This window comes from Oncorhynchus nerka, linkage group LG16 (assembly GCF_034236695.1).
Source record: "Oncorhynchus nerka isolate Pitt River linkage group LG16, Oner_Uvic_2.0, whole genome shotgun sequence".
Taxonomy (NCBI): domain Eukaryota; kingdom Metazoa; phylum Chordata; class Actinopteri; order Salmoniformes; family Salmonidae; genus Oncorhynchus; species Oncorhynchus nerka.
The window spans coordinates 11523912-11547649 of NC_088411.1; the positions used below are offsets into that span (position 1 = coordinate 11523912).

General features: G+C 44.8%; 1 protein-coding gene across 1 annotated transcript in view; it reads left to right on the forward strand.

Moving 5' to 3' along the window:
- LOC115144025 (glutamate receptor ionotropic, delta-1-like) overlaps window positions 1-23738 on the forward strand; it is a 419627-nt gene that overhangs the window by 249548 nt on the left and 146341 nt on the right. The window contains exon 3 of the mRNA XM_065002294.1: window positions 2362-2646. Coding sequence (XP_064858366.1) covers window positions 2362-2646 — 285 coding nt within the window. The remainder of the gene's footprint in view (window positions 1-2361; window positions 2647-23738) is intronic.

Sequence of the window (23738 nt, forward strand, 5' to 3'; positions counted from 1 at the left end):
CCCTAATTTGAAGAGGTGTCCACATACTTTTGTATCTATAGTGTATTTGTGCGTCTGTAACTTTCTCACTCATCATTATTCACAATTCATTCACGACTATCCGTAATCATGGTAGCATCCACATGACGTATTTAGAAACATATTCAACAGTTGTTGTTTTTTACAATGAAATGGACTCCAAAATGACATAATACATTATTTAATATGAATTTCTATTGGGCACAAAATAATCAGAAACACAATCCAAACAAACAGCAAATGCATCCAACAAGTTTGTCGAGTCACAAGCTTGATGTAGTCATTGTGTGCTTGGAATATGGGACCAAATGCTAAACTTCAGACTACTTTAATAGAAATAAGTGAATTTGGCCATATTCTTTGGTGCCGTAAAATGTGGGGACTATGTACTTAAGTGCTGTGATTTCTAAACGGTTCACCCGATATCAAATCCTAAGTGCTGGAATACAGAGCCAAAACAACAAAAACATTCTCAATACTTGTGTGTGTGGACGTGTTTAACTATTCCTGAATAGTAAGCAAACTGGAAACATTTTGTTAGTCCTCGCAAGGTCAAATGCTATTTCTAGGGGGATTAGAGTTAAGGTTAGAATTACGTTAAGGGTTAGGAGCTAGGGTTAGGGTTAAGGTTAAGGTTAGGCTAAGGGTAAGATTACAGGTTAGGGTTAGGGAAAATGTGATTTTGAATGGGACTGAATTGTGTGTCCCCTCAAGGATAGCTGTACAAGACTGTGTGTGTGTGTGTGTGTGTGTGTGTGTGTGTGTGTGTGTGTGTGTGTGTGTGTGTAAAAGCCTGTCTGTAGGGGGATCAGGGGGCATATAGACAGTGAGCAAAGGTCCTATTGATGGAGACCCACCAACAAACCAGAGCTTTTAATTCAGTGTAACACGATTTAACACTCAATTGGCCTTGAGTAATAGCCAGCCAGACAATGAGCAATCCCTTTGTCTTGTGTCAGCAAGTCATTCAATGAATCCTCCTCCTCACCCCATCTTGGCCCCATTCTCTCTTTTTTATTAAAAACAATTTCGCTCGCTATTCTCCCCAACCTTGTATCGATCCCAGACGGTTTTAGAGGCACTTTTAATTTAATTTTCATTTGACACCGTTTGAGTAGCTTAAAAACAATCAAGGAAATCCAGTTGGCAGATCCATTATGTTGGCTGATGTGGAGGTAAGGGGCCTGGGCTGGGCTCCCGGGTGTTTGCCCTGGGATGTGTTGTCACCAGGGGAGCAGGGGAAAGGAACAGGGGGGATTTTCTTTGAAAGACATGGGGAGTGAAGCAGATCAATCCCATCATGCTTTAGGGCTGTGAATAGTGCTGTGGTTTCTTTGATTACGTCCTCATTAGCAGTATTTGTTTTAAAGCCTAAGCGATGCTCTTATACTCTGTGGATTCACCCAGTCCAAGCCAAGGGTTCCATCCCAAATGGCACCCCGTACCCTGTAAAGTACACTACTTTTGACACGCACCAATAGGGCTAAGTTCAAAAGTGGTGCACTATGCAGGGAATAGGGTGCCATTTGGGACACAGCCCTAGTCTCTGGAGGTCTTACTTAAGCTGCTGCGGATAACGTAACATAAGCCCTCTGCAGTGGGCGAGTGTTAGTGTGAGACTGTCTTTTCTCCTTTGTCGCGGACTCGTGGTGCAGTGAACGAATGGGCTTAAGATCACTGTGTGTCCTGTGTGTCTCGTTTTTTAAATCCCTCAACCGGGAATAATTTGCCCTAGCTCTGTAGGACCTCTAAAATGAAGAGCAGTCAGTGCTCAAGGTTGCCAAGTCCTGCGAGGGTGTGTGTGAGCTAAATATTCGAGAAGATTCGGAAAAATGTCATACTAATCATGAGGAGAGAGAGAAGATCTTATAGGGGATTGAGACTCAGATCCCTTTATAGTTGCTGTAACGCAATGCGTAATCTGTGTCAGCTGCCCACTGTGGAACTGCCAAAGCCTAGTCACTGTTGCATGCAGTGGTTGTGTATCCAAACTGAGCAATTGCAAAGGGAAGTCATGAAGCAATTGACTCAGTGACTCTCTTTACAATAATGTTTCTTCTTAATCATTATTCTTAATAATTTCCTCACATTGACTTAAGGCAATGCATTCAACGCTGTAATGTGAGCATTAGTACTCACAGAAGGCTAAAATTCGATTTTCATAATATTATATTTTCTTCTTATGACAATGTACAGTATGTGTTTTATAGTGAGATTGATGGGCTGCTTATTTCACCGTACTTAATCCCCTCTCTCTCTCTCTCTCTCTCTCTCTCTCTCTCTCTCTCTCTCTCTCTCTCTCTCTCTACCTCTCTACCTCTCTTTCTCTACCTCCTACCCCAGCCTGTGAGCTGATGACCCAGGGCATCCTGGCCCTGGTCACCTCAACGGGCTGTGCATCGGCCAGCGCCCTCCAATCCCTGACGGACGCCATGCACATCCCGCACCTGTACGTCCAGCGGAGCGGCGAGGGCTCGCCACGCACCGCCTGCCAGCTCAACCCCAGTCCTGATGGCCAGCGCTACACCTTGGCAGCGCGCCCACCCGTCCGCCTCAACGAAGTCATGCTCACGCTGGTCAGCGAGCTGCGCTGGCAGAAGTTCATTGTCTTTTATGACAATGAGTATGGTAAGTGTGGAGTACTCGCCTCAGAGCCGGAGCTTAAAAAAGTATTCTGGAGCATGTTGGAAGGAGGTTGATGACGAGGGGTATGGGGGTGAAGGGTGGGGTGGTTCCGGCGACACAGGTGCTCCAATCAATGGAGCCCCTCAGGGTTGAGCGATCAGATGGAGTAAATGGAGCTTACTCACGGTCACATGGGAATCTTGCTGTGAGAAGAGGGAGAGAGGCTGTCTTACTCATCAACGAACCACCTGTTCCTGAGACTTATTGAATGGTGTTAATCAGGATCAAATGAGTCAAATAGTAGCGCAAACCCACTTGAGAACTCACACTCACACTTTACTCCCCCCCCCCCCCCCCTTACTAGCTCTGACTTTGCTGATTGCTACTTTATTCAGGAACATGTACTTACTATGACTGTGATATGTGTTGTCCCACCTAGCTATCTTAAGATGAATGCACTAGCTGTAAGTCGCTCTGGATAAGAGCGTCTGCTAAATTACAAATGTAAATGTATGATGGAATGTACTGTACAGCAGCTCCATGATTGGATCCATGATTTTACAGCATGTTCCTTGTAGCTCAATGCTTTTAGATTAGAATACTATTTCCTATTTGATATTGTTCCGTTATAGGTCGATGTGTCTACATTTTTGAATGTAGAGAGAGGCAACAGAAAAGTTCGGAAGTTCAACCTGTCTATGTTTGGTTTGCTTCGGTGATGCCCTTGAACCAGGGTCTTTATCAGTATTACCCAGGTTATTTCATTATTGTCGGATGACTGCTTACCGGCATGTTCACACAGGCAGCCCAATTCTGATATTTATTTCTACTAACTGGTCTTTTGACCAATCACGTCAGATCTTTCCCAGAGCTGATCTGATTGGTCAAGGCTGTGTCTAAACACAGCCTATGAGGGACTTTCAGTTCTTCACCATGGGATTTGGATTCTCAGAACAGTGTAGCAGATTGCAGTGCATGTGTGGGTGGCATAGGCCATATTAGGGGTAAGATATTAATGTTTCCGGCTGCTATTCTGTTGTTGATCAAAACCACGAGCAAGCTGATACGGCACTCTATCCACATGAGGAAGAGATTAGAAACGGCTGTTATATCTTCATGTTTTGCGCTTCTTCATTTGTTCTCTTAGTAAATGTGGCATTTTAATATGAATGGTTTTAATTGCTTTCATAAACCTGTTTGTTTCACCGTATTAGCTTGTGTTGCGTCCTATAATTGGACTTTTAAGAAAGCAAGTGATGTCAATTTACTTCTACGGCAATTAAGATAGCGAGTGAATATAAAGTGTTAGTCTGTAGAGGATTGGTTTAATGTGAATCCTTCAATATTTTCCCCACAGCATCTTCATATGACTTCAATTCCTATGGAGTTCTGTACACCGATTGTTGCATCATCCCCACGTAGTTTTGGCCAATGAATCAAATCAAATCAAATTGTATTTGTCAGTGAAACGCTTACTTATGGTTCCTTTTCCAACGATGCAGAGCTAAAGACAAAACATTTAATAAAAAGTTTAAATGGTGACAAGAAATGAATACACAGTGAATTAACGAATAACAATAATGAGTAAAAATAACATGGCTATATACAGGGAGTACCAATACCGAGTCAATGTGGAGGAGTACGACTTTTGGGGTACCAAAACTATTTTAGGGGACCAAAAGTATTGGGACAAATTCACTTATGTGTATTAAAGTAGCCAAAAGTTGAGTATTTGGTCCCATATTCCCAGCAGATAACGAACACATCAAGCTTGTAACTACAAACTTGTTGGATGCGTTTGCAGTTTGTTTTCATTCTGATTCAGATTATTTTGTGCCCAATAGAAATGAATGGTAAATAATGTATAGTCATTTTGAGTCACTTTGATTGTAAATAAGAATGAAATATGTTTCTCAACACTCCTACATTAACGTGGACGCTACCATGATTACGGATAATCCTGAATGAATCTTACAGAGGCAGGCAAATCATTACCCCACCCCCAAAAAAAATGCTAACCTCCCCTGTTATTGTAATCGTGAGAGGTTAGCATGTCTCAAATGAAAGCTGACAGTCTGCACATTAACCTCATAGTCATTGTATAATTAAAAAGGTGTCGTGTCCCAATACTTTTGGAGCTCCCTTTAGGTAGGGGTAAAGTGACTCGGCAACAGGATGGATAATAGACAGTAGCAGCAGCAGCATATGTGGTGAGTGTGAAAGTCTGTGTGGCGCCAGCATGCATGTGTGCACATGTTACGCGTGTGTGAACAGATGTAGCGCGTGGCTGTGTGTGTGTGTTGGAGTGTCCGTGTAAGTACGTGACTGTGTGGGTAGAGTCCAGTGTGTGGGAATAGAGTCAGTGCAAGAGAACAGGTCAATGCAGGTAGTCTGTGTAGATATTTGATGAGCTATTTAGCAGTCTTGTTCAGCAGTCTTATGGCTTGGGGATTGAAGCTGTTCAGGGTCCTGTTGTTTTCAGAACTTGGTGCACTGGTACCACTTGCTGTGCGGTAGCAGAGAGAACAGCCTAAGTCTTGGGTGGCTGGAGCCTTTCGAACAAAAAATTGGGGCTTCCTCTGACACCGCCTGACCTCAAACCTGTATACAGTTCTATTATGTTCTATTATGATATTCTTCTAGTGTTTCAAAGAGTTTTAGAGGCCGTCGAGGATACATGTCTTCCGGTTCTCAAGGTAAACAAACGTGCATGTGGACGTTACAAAAGAGGGTCGCGCAACACTACACTTTACAATCGAAGGTCATAACAGAGCACAAAAAATGATTGTCACCGAACCATCTGACTCATCAAATGAGTTGGATTATAAACAGGCATATACAAGCCAGCTTTTTCCTCCCCCACAACTCCATCCCCCCAAACCCAACCTCAGCAATATCCCTCCCTTTGATGAGCAAAGGCATTAAAAAGTGAGGGGAGGAGAAAAAGGCACATTTATTCAAATTAAGGCCTTTGTTTAAGTTTATTAGGAGCAGATGGGGTCTGGGTTTGGGTGTCCAGGCCTGGCTCCAGCCTGGCCCAGGCCTGACAGCTGAATGAGGATGATTAAGGAGAGTCCTTGGATTGCATTGCGGCTTCCATCCCATCTCCCCCTTCTCCACACTGCCTCCCCTGTCCTCTCTTAACCTCCATGCTCATTCTCCCTTTCATTTTTTAATTCTGTCTGTCTTGCATCCTCTCTCTCTCTCTCTCTCTCTCTCTTCTAATTCACTTTACGTCTGTGTCTCTCTCTCTCTTCTCAATTCAATTCAATTCAATTCAAGGGCTTTATTGGCATGGGAAACATGTGTTAACATTGCCAAAGCAAGTGAGGTAGACAACATACAAAGTGAATATATAAAGTGAAAAACAACAAAAATTAACAGTAAACATTACACATACAGAAGTTTCAAAACAGTAAAGACATTACAAATGTCATATTATATATATATATATATATATATATACAATGTACAAATAGTTAAAGGACACAAGATAAAATGAATAAGCATAAATATGGGTTGTATTTACAATGGTGTTTGTTCTTCACTGGTTGCCCTTTTCTCGTGGCAACAGGTCACAAATATTGCTGCTGTGATGGCACACTGTGGAATTTCAAATTGGATTTGTTTTCGAATTCTTTGTGGATCTGTGTAATCTGGGGGAAATATGTCTCTCTAATATGGTCATACATTGGGCAGGAGGTTAGGAAGTGCAGCTCAGTTTCCACCTCATTTTGTGGGCAGTGAGCACATAGCCTGTCTTCTCTTGAGAGCCATGTCTGCCTACGGCGGCCTTTCTCAATAGCAAGGCTATGCTCACTGAGTCTGTACATAGTCAAAGCTTTCCTTAATTTTGGGTCAGTCACAGTGGTCAGGTATTCTGCCGCTGTGTACTCTCTGTGTAGGGCCAAATAGCATTCTAGTTTGCTCTGTTTTTTTGTTAATTCTTTCCAATGTGTTAAGTAATTATCTTTTTGTTTTCTCATGATTTGGTTGGGTCTAATTGTGCTGTTGTCCTGGGGCTCTGTAGGGTGTGTTTGTGTTTGTGAACAGAGCCCCAGGACCAGCTTGCTTAGGGGACTCTTCTCCAGGTTCATCTCTCTGTAGGTGATGGCTTTGTTATGGAAGGTTTGTGAATCGCTTCCTTTTAGGTGGTTGTAGAATTTAACGGCTCTTTTCTGGATTTTGATAATTAGTGGGTATCGGCCTAATTCTGCTCTGCATGCATTATTTGGTGTTTTACGTTGTACACGGAGGATATTTTTGCAGAATTCTGCGTGCAGAGTCTCAATTTGGTGTTTGTCCCATTTTGTGAAGTCTTGGTTGAAGTCTTCTCTCTCTCTGTTTATTTTGTTGTCGCACTCTCACTTTCTCTCTCTCTCATTCTTTTTCTCTGTTACTTCCTCATGGAAATCCTGCTTCGCTCCATAAAGCACAGACAATTCCCTCTTCTTGCTTGCTGACAAAAGGACAAAAGGGCAAATCCCTCTACCTGTTATAGAAATGTGTGCAGTGATGCTGCTTGAAATGCAGAAATAGCATTTATTTTTATTTTTTTTAAACTTCAGTCCCATGAACAGTGTGGAGTAGACAGTTTTTGGCTGGCATATGGTTAGAAAAAAACTGCCGAGACAATGTTTACTGCTCTGCGTTCTCCATGTATCTGGCTAACACCTAACTCCAAGTCCTCCTGACTTTACCCGGGTCGCGTCAGCCAAACTAGTTGCCATCATTGCGGATTGTGAAAGCAGTCCTTTTGGTTATACCATGCACGCCATTTGCTACATAGCACTGCTTTGAACACGGGGTCAGTCTTGTAAAAAATAACCGAGTGAGTAATGAATGAATAAATACATTCATTCATTAAAGGTGCACTATGCAGAAATCACGGAGAATCATTGTACCATCTTAACCACTGTGAAATATATTTTCCATAACCCAAAATATTGTATTTTCAGGTGTATGAAGCTGGTGTACAAAACCGAAAATAAAAGATACAAAAACAAAACTTAAGAATGCGAAGCCAAGAAATAGCGCACATAGAACAGATCTACCGCTTCTTGGACTTGCTTTGCCATTAGAATGACAGATCTATAACTCACATTTGTATGTGAATTTGGTCGAGTCTCCCAAAAAGTGACATTTGCAGCTTTAATCATCGTGCCCCACTCGATTGGCTGGGCTATGTCATTATCCTGTGGGAGGGCGTTGGGACTCAGGATTTAGACAGCGGGTCTCTATAGAATGAAGAAATGTGGAGAGAAGGGCGAAAACACACCCCCGCTACAGTTCATTGAATTTATTTACCCGTTTTGCATTGATCTGCTCCGTCCTTCACACAGTGCTTTGGCTCACGCTGCGGCTCCGTCGAATGTTCCACCGAGCATGACACAGCAGCTAGGGCCACATCAAATATGGACTCCCAATCACACACAGGCGGACTGGGTTAAGGCTGGCTGCAACCAGGGACTGGATTGTCACCCTGTCCCTTATATGGTGCACTGCTTTCGACCAGGTTCCATACTCATGCTGGGACTTCCTGTTTTCATCAGCACCAATAAGAGGCACCTGAACGAAAGCCTCCTGACTTTGTGAAAACAGAGAAAAAAAAGAAGGGAGAGTGAGGTGAAAAGCAATGAGGGCTGGATGATGTGTGTTGACTCACGGGGTTGTGACCTCGCAATGCTGTACATGGGTTTCTGCCTTCATTTCCGCCTGATGGTTTACAATGCTGTCTGGAGCTGACAGGCTGTAATATATCTATGCGCTGAGTGTACAACACATTAAGGACACCTGCTCTTTCCAAGACATAGACCAGGTGAATCCAGGTGAAAGCGATGACGCCTTATTGATGTCCCGTGTTAAATCCACTTCAATCAGTTTAGATGAAGGGGAGGAGACAGGTTAAACAATGATTATTATTTTTTACGCCTTGAGACAATTGAGACATGGATTGTGTGTGTGTGTGTGCCATTCAGAAGGTGAATGGGCAAGAAAAAAATGCAAGTGCCTTTGAACGGGGTGCGGCTGAAGTTGCCAGGCGCATCGGTTTGTGTCAAGAAATACACTACTGCTGGGTTTTTCACGCTCAACAGTTTCCCGTGTGTATCAAGAATGGTCCAGCACCTAAAGGACATCCAGCCAACTTGACACAACTGTGGGAAGCAATATGGGACGGCATCCCTGTGGGCTTTCACCACCTTGCAGAGTCCGTTCCCCGACAAATTGAAGCTGCTCTGAGTGCAAAAGCTACTACAGTAAGTGCCAGGCGCACCGGCTTGAAAGTGTCACGAACTTCAACGTTGCTGTGTTTTTCACACCCACCTGGAAATAGTTTCCAGTTTCCTCAAGAATGGTCCACAGGACATCCAGACGACTTGACACAACTGTGGGAAGCATTGGAGTCAACGTGGGCCACCATCCCTCTGGAACACTTTTGAGGCGGTTCAAAGGGCAAACGGGTGTGTGGAACTCAACATGTTCCTAATGTTTTGTACCCTCAGTGTATTCTTATGTTGGTGATAGGTCATTTATAGGGGTCGGGGTAAACTGGCTGAGTGGATACACAGGTTCAGGGTTCGCCACATAAGATTTTCATAATCACTATCAGAGTTGAATGCAGGGCATTTGAAGTTCAGCACCAGTTCAACACCCCATGTGCCTGACCTGATGTGCTAATACTTTCCCTATTAGCACTCTAGCTGAAATTATTCATTTACTTCTCGGCTTCATAATTTTACTTATGCATGTACAGGTAGCTGCCCAAATAACGGAAATACGAGTAAGTGAGGGATGCATAGTATATTGAACTATTTCGGCTAACATGGCAATGCCCCCATAGGATGACAATGCCCCCATCCACAGGGCATGAGTGGCCACTGAATGGTTTAATGAGCATGAAAACGATGTGAACCATATGTCGTGGCCGTCTCAGTCACCAGATCTCAACCCAATTGAACACTTATGGGAGGTTCTGGAGTGACGCCTGAGACAGCGTTTTCTACCATCCATCTACAAAACACCTCATTATGGAATGACTCATGGGAAAATGTAACTTTCCCATAGAGTTCCAGACATTTTTAGAATCTATTCCAAGGTGCATTGAAGCTGTTCCGGCAGCTTGTGGTGGCCCAATGGCCTATTAACTTGGTGTTTCCTTTATTTTGGCAGTTACCTGTATTTTCCCAGTCTAGACGTTTGGTCCGCAGCAATTTCATTATATTTAGTGGTGTACCTTTATGAATCACAGGCTGTAAAGTCAGGGGGGGGGTTATTACTCTAGCAGTTCTTAATGCCCACTGTCCTGATAGTAATGCCAGCCTCAGTATAAATAAACAAATATCAGCCTGCGGAGGTGATTTCATTTATGGACGAGGAGGAGGAGAGGAGATGTCTGGATTGAAATCAGCTGAGTCACTCCTAGAACTCCTATTACCTTTTACCGCTCCCTTACCCCTCGCTGTGTCATTCAAAATGAGGGATGATATTATCGAGACACCCTGCAGAATGCAGGAACGACATGAACCCAGACAGATTTATTTATACAAACAGTCCCCCCCCCCCCCCCCCGGGAGTGCATGGCTCGGCTTTCGGAGTGGAGGAAAAGGAGGACACTCCCAAGCCAGTCACCCCTACCATCTGCCCAAGTCAAGTAACAAAGTGTTACCAGTTAATTAGTCTCCATCTATCAGATCCTATCTGCTACAGCCGAACAAGTGAACTCGGCGATTGCTCATTTCACGGCAGCTATTGCCTAAGCCTGGCGAGAATGCTAAGGGTGTACCCCGAACCCTTACTAGATAGAGATACATATTTACAGAGCATTAGTGCCTAAATAAACGCCTACTGTGGCCTTAAGCTCGTCTGCTTTCTTGTTTATCTTAGCTTGCAGCGTTACTAGCCTATGAATCCTTATAACACCACCTACGTGGTGATCCGAAGCCAAAAACGTGAAGTTGATTGATCCCCGTTGAGGGAGGAGTAGATTTTTTTTGTATACTCCTGTATAAACATTTTTATGATGACTATAACATTTGTTGGCACCTTCAGCCAATTTATTTAAAGCTAGCTAATGTTAGTTTGACTAGCCTAGCCAGCTACTGTAAAAGTCCATGTGTGTTTTCATTAGTTATCTCTCAAAAAACTACATTTTTGAATTATGTTTTGACATGATTATATGTCTCTTAAAGTAAATAGCTGCAGGCTTTAAGAAACATTCAATCATATACTTTGCATAAAACCCAAATAAAAGCATGTAGATAGCAGTACAGGCTGCTGAGGGGAGGACGGCTCATAACAGTGGCTGGAATGGAGTAGAATTGGTGGAATAGAGTGAAAAAAAGAGATGTTGTTGATAGCTTTCCATTCGCTCCATTCCAGCCAATCAATGTACGCAATATACAGTGGGGCAAAAAAGTATTTAGTCAGCAACCAATTGTGCAAGTTCTCCCACTTAAAAAGATGAGAGAGGCCTGTAATTTTCATCATATGTACACTTCAACTATGACAGACAAAAAAAAATCCAGAAAATCACATTGTAGGATTTTTAATGAATTTATTTGCAAATTATGCTGGAAAATAAGTATTTGGTCACCTACAAACAAGCAAGATTTCTGGCTCTCACAGACCTGTAACTTCTTCTTTAAGAGGCTCCTCTGTCCTCCACTCGTTACCTGTATTAATGGCACCTGTTTGAACTTGTTATCAGTATAAAAGACACCTGTCCACAACCTCAAACAGTCGCACTCCAAACTCCACTATGGCCAAGACCAAAGAGCTGTCAAAGGACACCAGAAACAAAATTGTAGACCTGCACCAGGCTGGGAAGACTGAATCTGTAATAGGTAAGCAGTTTGGTTTGAAGAAATCAACTGTGGGAGCAATTATTAGGAAATGGAAGACATACAAGACCACTGATAATCTCCCTCCATCTGGGGCTCCACGCAAGATCTCACCCCGTGGGGTCAAAATGATCACAAGAACGGTGAGCAAAAATCCCAGAACCACACGGGGGGACCTAGTGAATGACCTGCAGAGAGCTGGGACCAAAGTAACAAAGCCTACCATCAGTAACACACTACGCCGCCAGGGACTCAAATCCTGCTGTGCCAGATGTGTCCCCCTGCTTAAGCCAGTACATGACCTGGCCCGTCTGAAGTTTGCTAGAGAGCATTTGGATGATCCAGAAGAAGATTGGTAGAATGTCATATGGTCAGATGAAACCAAAATATAACTTTTTGGTAAAAACTCAACTCGTCGTGTTTGGAGGACAAATAATGCTGAGTTGCATCCAAAGAACACCATACCTACTGTGAAGCATGGGGGTGGAAACATCATGCTTTGGGGTTGTTTTTCTGCAAAGGGACCAGGACAACTGATCAGTGTAAAGGAAAGAATGAATGGGGCCATGTATCGTGAGATTTTGAGTGAAAACCTCCTTCCATCAGCAAGGGCATTGAAGATGAAACGTGGCTGGGTCTTTCAGCATGACAATGATCCCATACACACCGCCCGGACAACGAAGGAGTGGCTTTGTAAGAAGCATTTCAAGGTCCTGGAGTGGCCTAGCCAGTCTCCAGATCTCAACCCCATAGAAAATCTTTGGTGGGAGTTGAAAGTCCGTGTTGCCCAGCAACAGCCCCAAAACATCACTGCTCTAGAGGAGATCTGCCAGTAATGGGCCAAAATACCAGCGACAGTGTGTTAAAACCTTGTGAAGACTTACAGAAAACGTTTGACCTCTGTCATTGCCAACAAAGGGTATATAACAAAGTATTGAGATAAACATTTGTTATTGACCAAGTACTTATTTTCCACCATCATTTGCAAAAACATTTATTAAAAATCCTACAATGTGATTTTCTGGATTTTTTTTCTCATTTTGTCTGTCATAGTTGAAGTGTACCTATGAGTTAAATTACAGGCCTCTCTCATCTTTTTAAGTGGGAGAACTTGCACAATTGGTGGCTGACTAAATACTTTTTTGCCCCACTGTATACAAAAGTATGTGGACACGCCTTCAAATTAGTGGATTTGGCTATTTCAGTCACACTCATTGTTGACAGGTGTATAAAAGCAAGCACACAGCCATGCAATCTCCGTAGACAAACATTGGCATTAGAATGGCCTTACTGAAGAGCTCTGTGACTCCGTCATATGATGCCACTTTTCCAACAAGTCGGTTCATCAAATGTCTGCCCTACTAGAGCTGCCCCGGTCAACTGTAAGTGCTGTTATAGTGAAGTGGAAACATCTAGGAGCAACAACGGCTCCTTGAAGTGGTAGGCCACATAAACTCACAAGAACGGGACCGCCGAATGCTGAAGCGCGTAGCGTGTAAAAATCCTCTGTCCAAAAGCCTTCCCAGAAGAGTGGAGGCTGTTATAGACGCAAAGGGGTTGATCAACGCCATGTTAATGCCCATGGTTTTGGAATGAGATGAGCATTTTAGTCATGTAGTGTATATCATGTGCCGCGGAAGGCACAATCCTACAATGTTGCAGTCCAGAGAGGAGAACTGTAGAACTCTCCGGCGTAGACGTATCAGAAGGATTCCACTCTGGTCACCAATGTAGCTGACCAATGTAGAGAGAGACAAGTGCCTTAGCAGAATGCAGTCTAAGGCTTGTGTGGTCCAGAGACGAGCCCTTTGCCATCTATGGCAAAAGCCTGGACATTTTTTAAATTAATATATACATTTTTTAATTAAAACCTCATTCCACGTTGACATGATGAGGTATTGTGTGTAGGCCAGTGACACAAAATCCCAATCGAATCCATTTAAAATTGACTGTAACACAACAAAGTGTGCAAAAAGTAATGGGACGTGAATACTTTCTGAATATACATTTCTGTATATAATGCTGAGTGATAATTTCCAGAGCTGCTTGATGCTCTGAGGCAGCTTGCTCCAGGAGAGGCCAACAGAAGTCACCTCACATCACAGGTCCAGGCTGATCCTCCAGCAGCACCCAGCTACAAAGCAGCCCGCCAGCCCTTCTCCTTTCCTATCCTCTCCTCTGGAAGGCAGACTAGTTGACGCCTATGTGGGAGCACAGGAAGTGCTGCCCTCGTTAGCATGGTTAACATTTTAATCATTCGAAGATGACATAAATGTATATCATCGTGAATTCACTCTGAGAATGGTGTGAACCGTTGGGGGAGCGGAGGAGAGGATAGGGTGTGCCCGAATGGAGGTGAATTATCATCAATTGTCAGGTGCCACAGTACAGATGTTCCTTTGGCGGCTGTTTTTTGTTTAGTTTTTTTGCTTGTAGTGTAGTGCCGTGTGTGTGTGTGTGTGCATCATTTCATTTATTGCCGCTCCATATTTCACACGTATACCAGAGCTGCCTGAGTGAGCTCACTCTGATTTAAGCCAGCCAGACTGGATGTAAATTTTACTGCCAGACGTTTATGAAAAGTGTCAGTAATTCTGGCTTAATTTACATGTGATTGAATGTATGGCTCTCAATTGGAATCCATATCCAGTGACAGCGCTCACTCCTCATCATGTTCAATTCTTAATAGGAATTCGGTTATTTTGAGAATCCACTTAAAAATCTTATGACGGCTTATACATATTTATGGCTGTATTAACTAATACACATTTTTTTTTAAAGCGGCCTCATTTACACTAAGCCATTGCCAGATTCACAGTCACAGTGAGCCAACAGAGAATGCCAGCCTGGTAATTATATTCCTGTCTCAGAATGACTGAGTCTTGATGTTAAATGTACCGCTATTGTATTCTTTGTGAGGCACAGTAAAAACCTCCCGTTACTTTAAGTAGACATACACTAGCCCACAGAGTGCATTCTATGTGCATTCTATGTGCATTCTATGCTTAAAAACACAAATCTGTGTTAAGAGAGTCAATGGCGACTTCCTTCTGCCAAAGACCCTTTTCTTTGACCATCTTTAACTTTGAGGCAATCGTGATGACCGCTTCGACACTGTATTTCAGAGTGTAGCTTCTCATCAGCGGTCGGACTTCACACACATCGAGCTGATGATGAATTCTTAGGGGATGGTCGTTGAGCGGAGCCTTCATGGTCGTCAGATTCGCAGCGGCAATTTGTTGTCGCTGATTAAGCATTCAGCGGGGCCTGCAAGTGATATTGTCTGGACACCTGCAGCAGCTCCAATATTTGGGCCCTTCTATTTTCTTTCTTATCGTCAATGCTTTGATGTTGCCTCTCACTATAGTCCCTAATTGGCCAGGGATCTTCACTAAGGGGAAGAGGTGGTAGCGGGAATAGGGACTCGGTGAGAGGCTGTGTGTGTTAATGACTCCGTCTCCTTCTTAAACTCCACCCACCACACTCACCTTGGGCCCTCACCATGTGATGTGGATGGTCTAGGAGACTGGGAGGGTTGTGAGGGCGATGGGATGAGATGAGAGTAGGATAGAGATGGAGATATGGGGAGGAAGAGAGAGACATGTCAGGGGAGGTAGAGAGAGGGGGAGAAAGACATGGGATAATTGGAGAGAGGGGGAGAGAGAAAAAGGGGGGGGGGAGCAGGCAAGATCACAAGTCATCTCACTTTAATTTGTTCTTAACACGAACTTGAGTCCTCCAAGTCCATCCATACTGAAGTTTCCCATTACCCTCCCAATTACAGGGTTTGGCCGGGGTAGGCCGTCATTGTAAATAATTATCTGCTCTTAAGTGACTTGCCTAGTTAAATAAAGATTATATTTTTTTTACTACAACAACCTTGACTGAGAAAAAGTCTTAGCACTGAAGTTCTCTTGTTCTGTTTTTCTCTCTCTCTCTCTCTCTCTCTCTCTCTCAAATGTGTGATATAGGTGTGATATAATATGATCTGATACGACATGAAGGCTTTTCTGACTGGACCTGGTAGATTAAACTGAACACACTTTGACATTTGTCTTTATTAACTGTTTTTGTGTTTTGCCATTTTCTTCTCCTCTATGAGAGCTGAGTTGGGTAGTTCCCTTACAATGCCTGTCCTGTTGCGACTCATCCCACATGGCCAAGAAATATGGCCAAGATGAAGCGTTATGGAGACTATTCATACTGCGTCTGATGTAAAGTAATGTGATGCATTACACTGTAGCTGTCACGATAACAAAATATGCAGGCTCAAATCCATAAAAACACTATATTGTACTTTTATGAGGAAAAAAAACGGATAACGGATACATCTCAACACATCATACCGAAACCCTTGCCCTTTGGGTAATCACTCTGCATAACTCTGCCTTTGCTGCTAATGGAGCAGGGTTTGACAGCAGCCTAAGACCCTTCAGTCTCTTCCCCCGCGCCTCGCCTCTCCTCAGTCAGGGACGCCGATGGAGGGAAGGCGGGAGGCACCAGCAGCCGCCATGATAAATGACACTTCTCCCGTCGCTCCCCTAGCTCCTGGGGATCTAGCCATTTGCCTGTGACAGCGAGGTGTGTTTTCAGCCAAGATATTTAAATGGGATCCCAATGCTCTTGGGGGAGAATGAGGGTGTAGGCCTATTGTAGCTTCCTCTTTGACCCAGGCAGATTACGCTGAGCTCCTCCATGTGCTTGTTGGTAGGGGCCAGGGCATTAGCCTGGTATTAGATGCGCAATTGCTTTTGGCTCTCTACTCTACTTTGAAGCTGAAGTCATTTTTTCCCCCTCCGCCTCCTCCTCCTTCGACGGCTTCTCTTCAGCTCTGAGTGAAACAGTGGGGTGGGAGGGAAGAAGTCATTTTTCCCCCTCCGCCTCCTCCTCCTACGACAGCTTCTCTTCAGCTCTGAGTGAAACAGTGGGGTTGGAGGGAAGAAGTCATTTTTTCCCCCTCCGCCTCCTCCTCCTTCGACGGCTTCTCTTCAGCTCTGAGTGAAACAGTGGGGTGGGAGGGAAGAAGTCATTTTTTCCCCCTCCGCCTCCTCCTCCTTCGACAGCTTCTCTTCAGCTCTGAGTGAAACAGTGGGGTGGGAGGGGAGAAGTCATTTTTCCCCCTCCGCCTCCTCCTCCTTCGACAGCTTCTCTTCAGCTCTGAGTGAAACAGTGGGGTTGGAGGGAAGAAGTCATTTTTTCCCCCTCCGCCTCCTCCTCCTTCGACGGCTTCTCTTCAGCTCTGAGTGAAACAGTGGGGTGGGAGGAAGAAGTCATTTTTCCCCCTCCGCCTCGTCCTCCTTCGACAGCTTCTCTTCAGCTCTGAGTGAAACAGTGGGGTGGGAGGGGAGAAGTCATTTTTTCCCCCTCCGCCTCCTCCTCCTTCGACAGCTTCTCTTCAGCTCTGAGTGAAACAGTGGGGTTGGAGGGAAGAAGTCATTTTTTCCCCCTCCGCCTCCTCCTCCTTCGACGGCTTCTCTTCAGCTCTGAGTGAAACAGTGGGGTGGGAGGGAAGAAGTCATTTTTTCCCCCTCCGCCTCCTCCTCCTTCGACAGCTTCTCTTCAGCTCTGAGTGAAACAGTGGGGTGGGAGGGGAGAAGTCATTTTTTCCCCCTCCGCCTCCTCCTTCGACAGCTTCTCTTCAGCTCTGAGTGAAACAGTGGGGTGGGAGGGAAGGCCTCCTCCTTCGAGCTCTGAGTGAAACAGTGGGGTGGGAGGGAAGAAGTCATTTTTCCGCCTCCTCCTCCTTCGACGGCTTCTCTTCAGCTCTGAGTGAAACAGTGGGGTGGGAGGGAAGAAGTCATTTTTTCCCCCTCCGCCTCCTCCTCCTTCGACAGCTTCTCTTCAGCTCTGAGTGAAACAGTGGGGTGGGAGGGAAGAAGTCATTTTTTCCCCCTCCGCCTCCTCCTCCTTCGACAGCTTCTCTTCAGCTCTGAGTGAAACAGTGGGGTGGGAGGAAGAAGTCATTTTTCCCCTCCGCCTCCTCCTCCTTCGACGGCTTCTCTTCAGCTCTGAGTGAAACAGTGGGGTGGGAGGAAGAAGTCATTTTTCCCCCTCCGCCTCCTCCTCCTTCGACAGCTTCTCTTCAGCTCTGAGTGAAACAGTGGGGTGGGAGGGAAGAAGTCATTTTTTCCCCTCCGCCTCCTCCTCCTTCGACAGCTTCTCTTCAGCTCTGAGTGAAACAGTGGGGTGGGACGGAAGAAGTCATTTTTTCCCCCTCCGCCTCCTCCTCCTTCGACAGCTTCTCTTCAGCTCTGAGTGAAACAGTGGGGTGGGAGGAAAGAAGTCATTTTTTCCCCCTCCGCCTCCTCCTCCTTCGACAGCTTCTCTTCAGCTCTGAGTGAAACAGTGGGGTGGGAGGGAAGAAGTCATTTTTCCCCCTCCGCCTCCTCCTCCTTCGACAGCTTCCCTTCAGCTCTGAGTGAAACAGTGGGGTGGGAGGGAAGAAGTCATTTTTTCCGCCTCCTCCTCCTCCTCCTCCTTCGACAGCTTCTCTTCAGCTCTGAGTGAAACAGTGGGGTGGGAGGGAAGAAGTCATTTTTCCCCCTCCGCCTCCTCCTCCTTCGACAGCTTCTCTTCAGCTCTGAGTGAAACAGTGGGGTGGGAGGAAAGAAGTCATTTTTTCCCCCTCCGCCTCCTCCTCCTTCGACGGCTTCTCTTCAGCTCTGAGTGAAACAGTGGGGTGGGAGGAAAGAAGTCATTTTTTCCCCCTCCGCCTCCTCCTCCTTCGACGGCTTCTCTTCAGCTCTGAGTGAAACAGTGGGGTGGGAGGGAAGAAGTAATTTTTTCCCCCTCCGCCTCCTCCTTCGACGGCTTCTCTTCAGCTCTGAGTGAAACAGTGGGGTGGGAGGGAAGAAGTCATTTTTTCCCCCTCCGCCTCCTCCTCCTTCGACGGCTTCTCTTCAGCTCTGAGTGAAACAGTGGGGTGGGAGGGAAGAAGTCATTTTTTCCCCCTCCGCCTCCTCCTCCTTCGACAGCTTCTCTTCAGCTCTGAGTGAAACAGTGGGGTGGGAGGGAAGAAGTCATTTTTTCCGCCTCCTCCTCCTTCGACGGCTTCTCTTCAGCTCTGAGTGAAACAGTGGGGTGGGAGGGAAGAAGTCATTTTTTCCCCCTCCGCCTCCTCCTCCTTCGACGGCTTCTCTTCAGCTCTGAGTGAAACAGTGGGGTGGGAGGGAAGAAGTCATTTTTTCCCCCTCCGCCTCCTTCGACAGCTTCTCTTCAGCTCTGAGTGAAACAGTGGGGTGGGAGGGAAGAAGTCATTTTTCCCCCTCCGCCTCCTCCTCCTTCGATGGCTTCTCTTCAGCTCTGAGTGAAACAGTGGGGTGGGAGGGAAGAAGTCATTTGAAAGGAGTCACCATCTCGTGCGTTCTTCTGAGATGCTCTTACCAAGACATGGTGAAAATGCATTTATCGAAGGGTTGTCCAATACGGATTTTTTTTATTACAACAACCTAGACTGAGAAAAAGTCTTAGCACTGAAGTTCTGTCTGTCTGTCTGTCTGTCTGTCTGTCTGTCTGTCTGTCTGTCTGTCTGTCTGTCTGTCTGTCTGTCTGTCTGTCTGTCTGTCTGTCTGTCTGTCTGTCTGTCTGTCTCTCTCTCTCTCTCTCTCTCTCTCTCTCTCTCTCTCTCTCTCTCTCTCTCTCTCTCTCTCTCTCTCTCTCTCCCTGGAGGATGGATGAATGTGGAGTTTCTCCACTGGACCTGAGAAGCAGAAAATTAAGTGAATATCAAATAGCTTCAGTCTTTGGGACTAGGAAAAGTATTAACTGGCTGGCCAGTCATCCATATACCTAGAACATTCCGGCCTCACTCTATACAGTCCAGAACTAGCAACCGCAGGGAGAAAAAGTGACCTCACCTCATATCCAGTGTGTTGGGTATTGACATCCAGCCATTTTGACTCCAATAATTTCCACAGTTGTGTCAAGTTGGCTGGATGTCCTTTGGGTGGTGGACCATTCATGATACAAACAGGAAACTGTTGAGCGTGAAAAATCCAGCAGCATTGCAGTTCTTGACACAAACCGGTGCACGTGGTATCTACTACCATACCCCGTTCAAAGGCACTTAAAGTATTTTGTCTTGCCCATTCACCCTCTGAGTGGCACATACAGTGCATTCAGAAAGTACTGTATACAGACCCGTTCCCTTTTTCCACATTTTGTGACATTACAACCATATTCTAAAATGGATACAATCATTTTTTCCCTCATCAATCTACACACAATACCCCATAATGACAAAGCGAAAACAGGTTTTTAGAAATGTTTGCATATGTATAAAAACTACATAACAGAAATACTTTATTTGTAATCAGACCCTTTGCTATGAGACTCGAAAATTGAGCTCAGGTGCATCATGTTTCCATTGATCATCCTTGAGATGTTTCGACAACTTGATTGGAGTTCATCTGTGGCAAATGCAATAGATCGGACATGATTTGGAAAGGCACACACCTGTCTATATAAAGGTCCCACAGTTGACAGTGCATGTCAGAGCAAAAACCAAGCCATGAGGAATTGAAGGAATTGTCCATAGAGCTCTAAGGCAGGACCATGTCGAGGCACAGATCTGGGGAAGGGTAACAAAACATTTCTGCAGCATTGAAGGTCCCCAGGAACACAGTGACATCCATCATTCTTAAATGGAAGAAGTTTGGAACCACCAAGACTCTTCCTAGAGCTGGCCTCCCGGCTAGACTGAGCAATCAGGAGAGAAGGGCCTTGGTCAGTGAGGTGACCAAGAACTCGATAGTCACTCTGACAGAGCTCCAGAGTTCCTCTGTGGAGATGGGATAACTTTCCAGAAGGACAACCATCTCTGCAGCACTCCACCAATCAGGCCTTTATGGTAGAGTGGCCAGACGGAAGCCACTCCTCAGTAAAAGGCACATGACAGCCCAGTTGGAGTTTGCCAAAAGGCACCTAAAGGACTTTCAGACCATGAGAAACAGGATTCTCTGGTCTGATCAAACCAAGATTAAACTCTTTGGCCTGAATGCTAAGCGTCACGTCTGGGGGAAACCTGGCACCGTCCCTACGGAGAGGTATGCTGGTGGCAGAATCAATTTGTGGGGGGATGTTTTTCAGCGGCAGAGACTGGGAGAATCGTCAGGATCGAGGGAAAGATGAATGGGACAAAGTACAGAGAGATCCTTGATGAAAAACTGCTGCAGAGCACTCAGGACCTGAGAATAGGGAAAGGTTTACCTTCCAACAGGACAACAACCCTAAGCACACAGCCATGACAACGCAGGAGTGTCTTCGGGCTAAATCTCTAAATGTCCTTGAGTGGCCCCGCCAGAGCCTGGACTTGAACCCAATCGAACATCTCTGGAGAGACCTGAAAATAGCTGTGCAGCGACACTTCCCATCCAACCTGACAGAGCTTAAGAGGACCTGCAGAGAAGAATGGGAGAAACTCACAAAATACAGGTGTCATACTCAAGAAGACTCGAGGCTGTCATCGCTGCCAAAAGGTGCTTCAACAAAGTACTGAGAAAAAGGGTCTGAATGTATATTTACAATCCATGTCTCAATTGTCTCAAGGCTTAAACATCCTTATTTAGCCTGTTTCCTCCCCTTCATCTTCACTAATTGAAGTGGATTTAACAATCCATCGGGGATCGTAGCTTTCACCTGAATTCACCTGGTCGGTCTGTGTCATGGAAAGAGGTGTTCTTAATGTTTTGTACACTCAGTGTACAGGTACATAGCCAGGGAAATGGAAGGGAAAGAATACGTACGCACCTGGCTCCAGGGTCAGCAAAATATTAACATTTGAACGGGGTGTACAAGAAGGAAAAAGACGATAATAATCGGAGCGGGAATGGCACGGCGACATGTCAATTTCTTTATGTGTTGGGTGAACGACCAACTACCAGTCCATCGGTGGTCCTGGACAGCGCAGATACCGATGATGAGGATGCTGACAATCTGGAACTTGAAGGTAACGTTCTAGCATGCTAGCTGACTAGCGTGTTGCTATGTCATTATCTTCAAGCTATATAGCTGACGTTATTAGCTAACTACGTGTAGATGCTATCCTGTCACCTACATTGTTAGTGTAGCTAGTTACTTCTCCATACATTCATTTAGACAATCATTATTAGTGAACTGTCATGTTTTCGCAAGAAAAGTAGCTAAATGTTGGCAGTTTATTGCTGCTCAAACATGCCGTCATCTTGGCAACGTGTGCCACGGTTGGTCATATAACGTTATTGGAGAGTCTTTAGCTCAGTGGCTCCTAAACTTGGGTATGAGCCCCATTTTAGGGTCCCCTGAATTTGAAATCTTATCTAACAAATGAGTAACTTTTTTTTCTCTGCAAATGAGTATAGAATACAACCTTTTAGTGTTGAGCAAGTGTGTTTTACATTAGAATGCGCTATGTCATTATTATGTGTTGTGACAGCATGCATGAACTTAAATTGCTTGAATATGAACACACAGCGTAACCTGGGGACTATCATTTTGGTAGTGGTAGTTGGTAGGTAGGAACTGACAATAAGCACATTGAATGCCTCTGAAAATACCTCCATGTGTCTGACTGTTACACTGTTCAAAGCAATAACTGTCATGGATGCTTCTTCTTTCAGAGGATGCTCCAACTACTGCCTCCTCTGACCCACCACCAGTTTATTCTGCATCACAGACTCTACACCATCTTCATCCGGCCCTTCAGATGTTCCGTGACCAAGAGCACAGTGATCCTGGTCCAAGCAAATCCATATTAAAGACAGAACACATCTCTGGTGAAAGTAAATGAATTACTCTTTCTAATCTTAGAATTAATAATTTTATATACACGTGTATAACTATCCTCCCCCACAGCCATGTTATCTACAATTAGTTTCAAATAAGTAATTGCTAGTGGATGGTCACAGTATGTTAGGAGCTTAGATATTTTAAATGATCAACTGTTTTTCTCCTTCCTTCCTTCCTTCCTTCCTTCCTTCCTTCCTTCCTTCCTTCCTTCCTTCCTTCCTTCCTTCCTTCCTTCCTTCCTTCCTTCCTTCCTTCCTTCCTTCCTTCCTTCCTTCCTTCCTTCCTTCTCCTCTCCTCACCAGTTCTGGAGTCAGGCAGCAAGAAGAAAAATACAACATTTGAGAGTGCAGTTGACACCTTTAGGAAAAGTATGGTAACCAACCTTCACAATGATGCTGATATCCAGCAGAAGCTGCAAGCTGAACAACACTCACACGAAAAGTCATCATCAATTGTTGGCCCTGGTCCGTCTTCTGTCCACCACGGTCCTTGGTCTGCCCATCCTTGTGCGTATGCTGACCACCCCTGTACTTGGGCTCTCCATCCTGGCCCCGGTCCGTCTGCTGCCCACCCTGCACCAAATATTGGTCATGACCATCAACAGTGTGCTCCACCTGCACCTGCACCTGCACCTGCTGCACCTGCACCTGCACCTGCACCTGCACCTGTACCTGCACCAGCACCTGCTTCCCTACTTGACCCCTTCTACCAGCAGGGCCCCACACACCAACAACAGTGTCAGGACGACCAAGATGAGGAGTTAATGTGGTTCATTTCACAACTTTGTAGTGATACTCGTTGAGCCCGAGTTGAGTTGAGTAGAGCACTGAAAGATGCAGTACATTTGGTTTACGTTTTGAAAGATGTTTTGGATGAAGTGCTGAGAATATAAATCTGTTATATGGGCCACTCAGCAGTTGCTACATCCATTTTTGGACTTATAAATTAAGGATATGTACGCATTGATTCTTGAAGAATATTACTTCTAAATGCTTCACGAGGTTTAGTTCGACTGTCATGCCCCATCAGAACTCAAAATATAAGATTGTTTCACCGATATTTGTCAACAAAATAAATGTAAAAATACACTATGTAGTGTCAAAATATGGTTCAAACGATTATGTGAAAATCATGGTCAGTTAGTCCTTGTATCCATAGCTTTGTTTCCTTACCTTTCTGCAGCCCTATTTCTCAGCTTTTTCCCCAAAAACATTGGCAAGGGGGACTCTTCGATGACTCTGCTTTACTAAAATAATGTTTAAAAAATGATGTTAGTGAGAGGACACTGCCAGATATTGCTTACTAATCTATTCTGTCTGTACATGCTATTGTAACAAAACAAAAAATATGGCTATTGAGCATCTAAATCACTCTGATGTGAATTAAGCAGACTTAACTGTGTGTATGTTTAAGGGTAAAATATGACTACAAATAAATACAAACCATAAATACATTTCAATTTACTATATACGCTGCATAAAACCCATACGC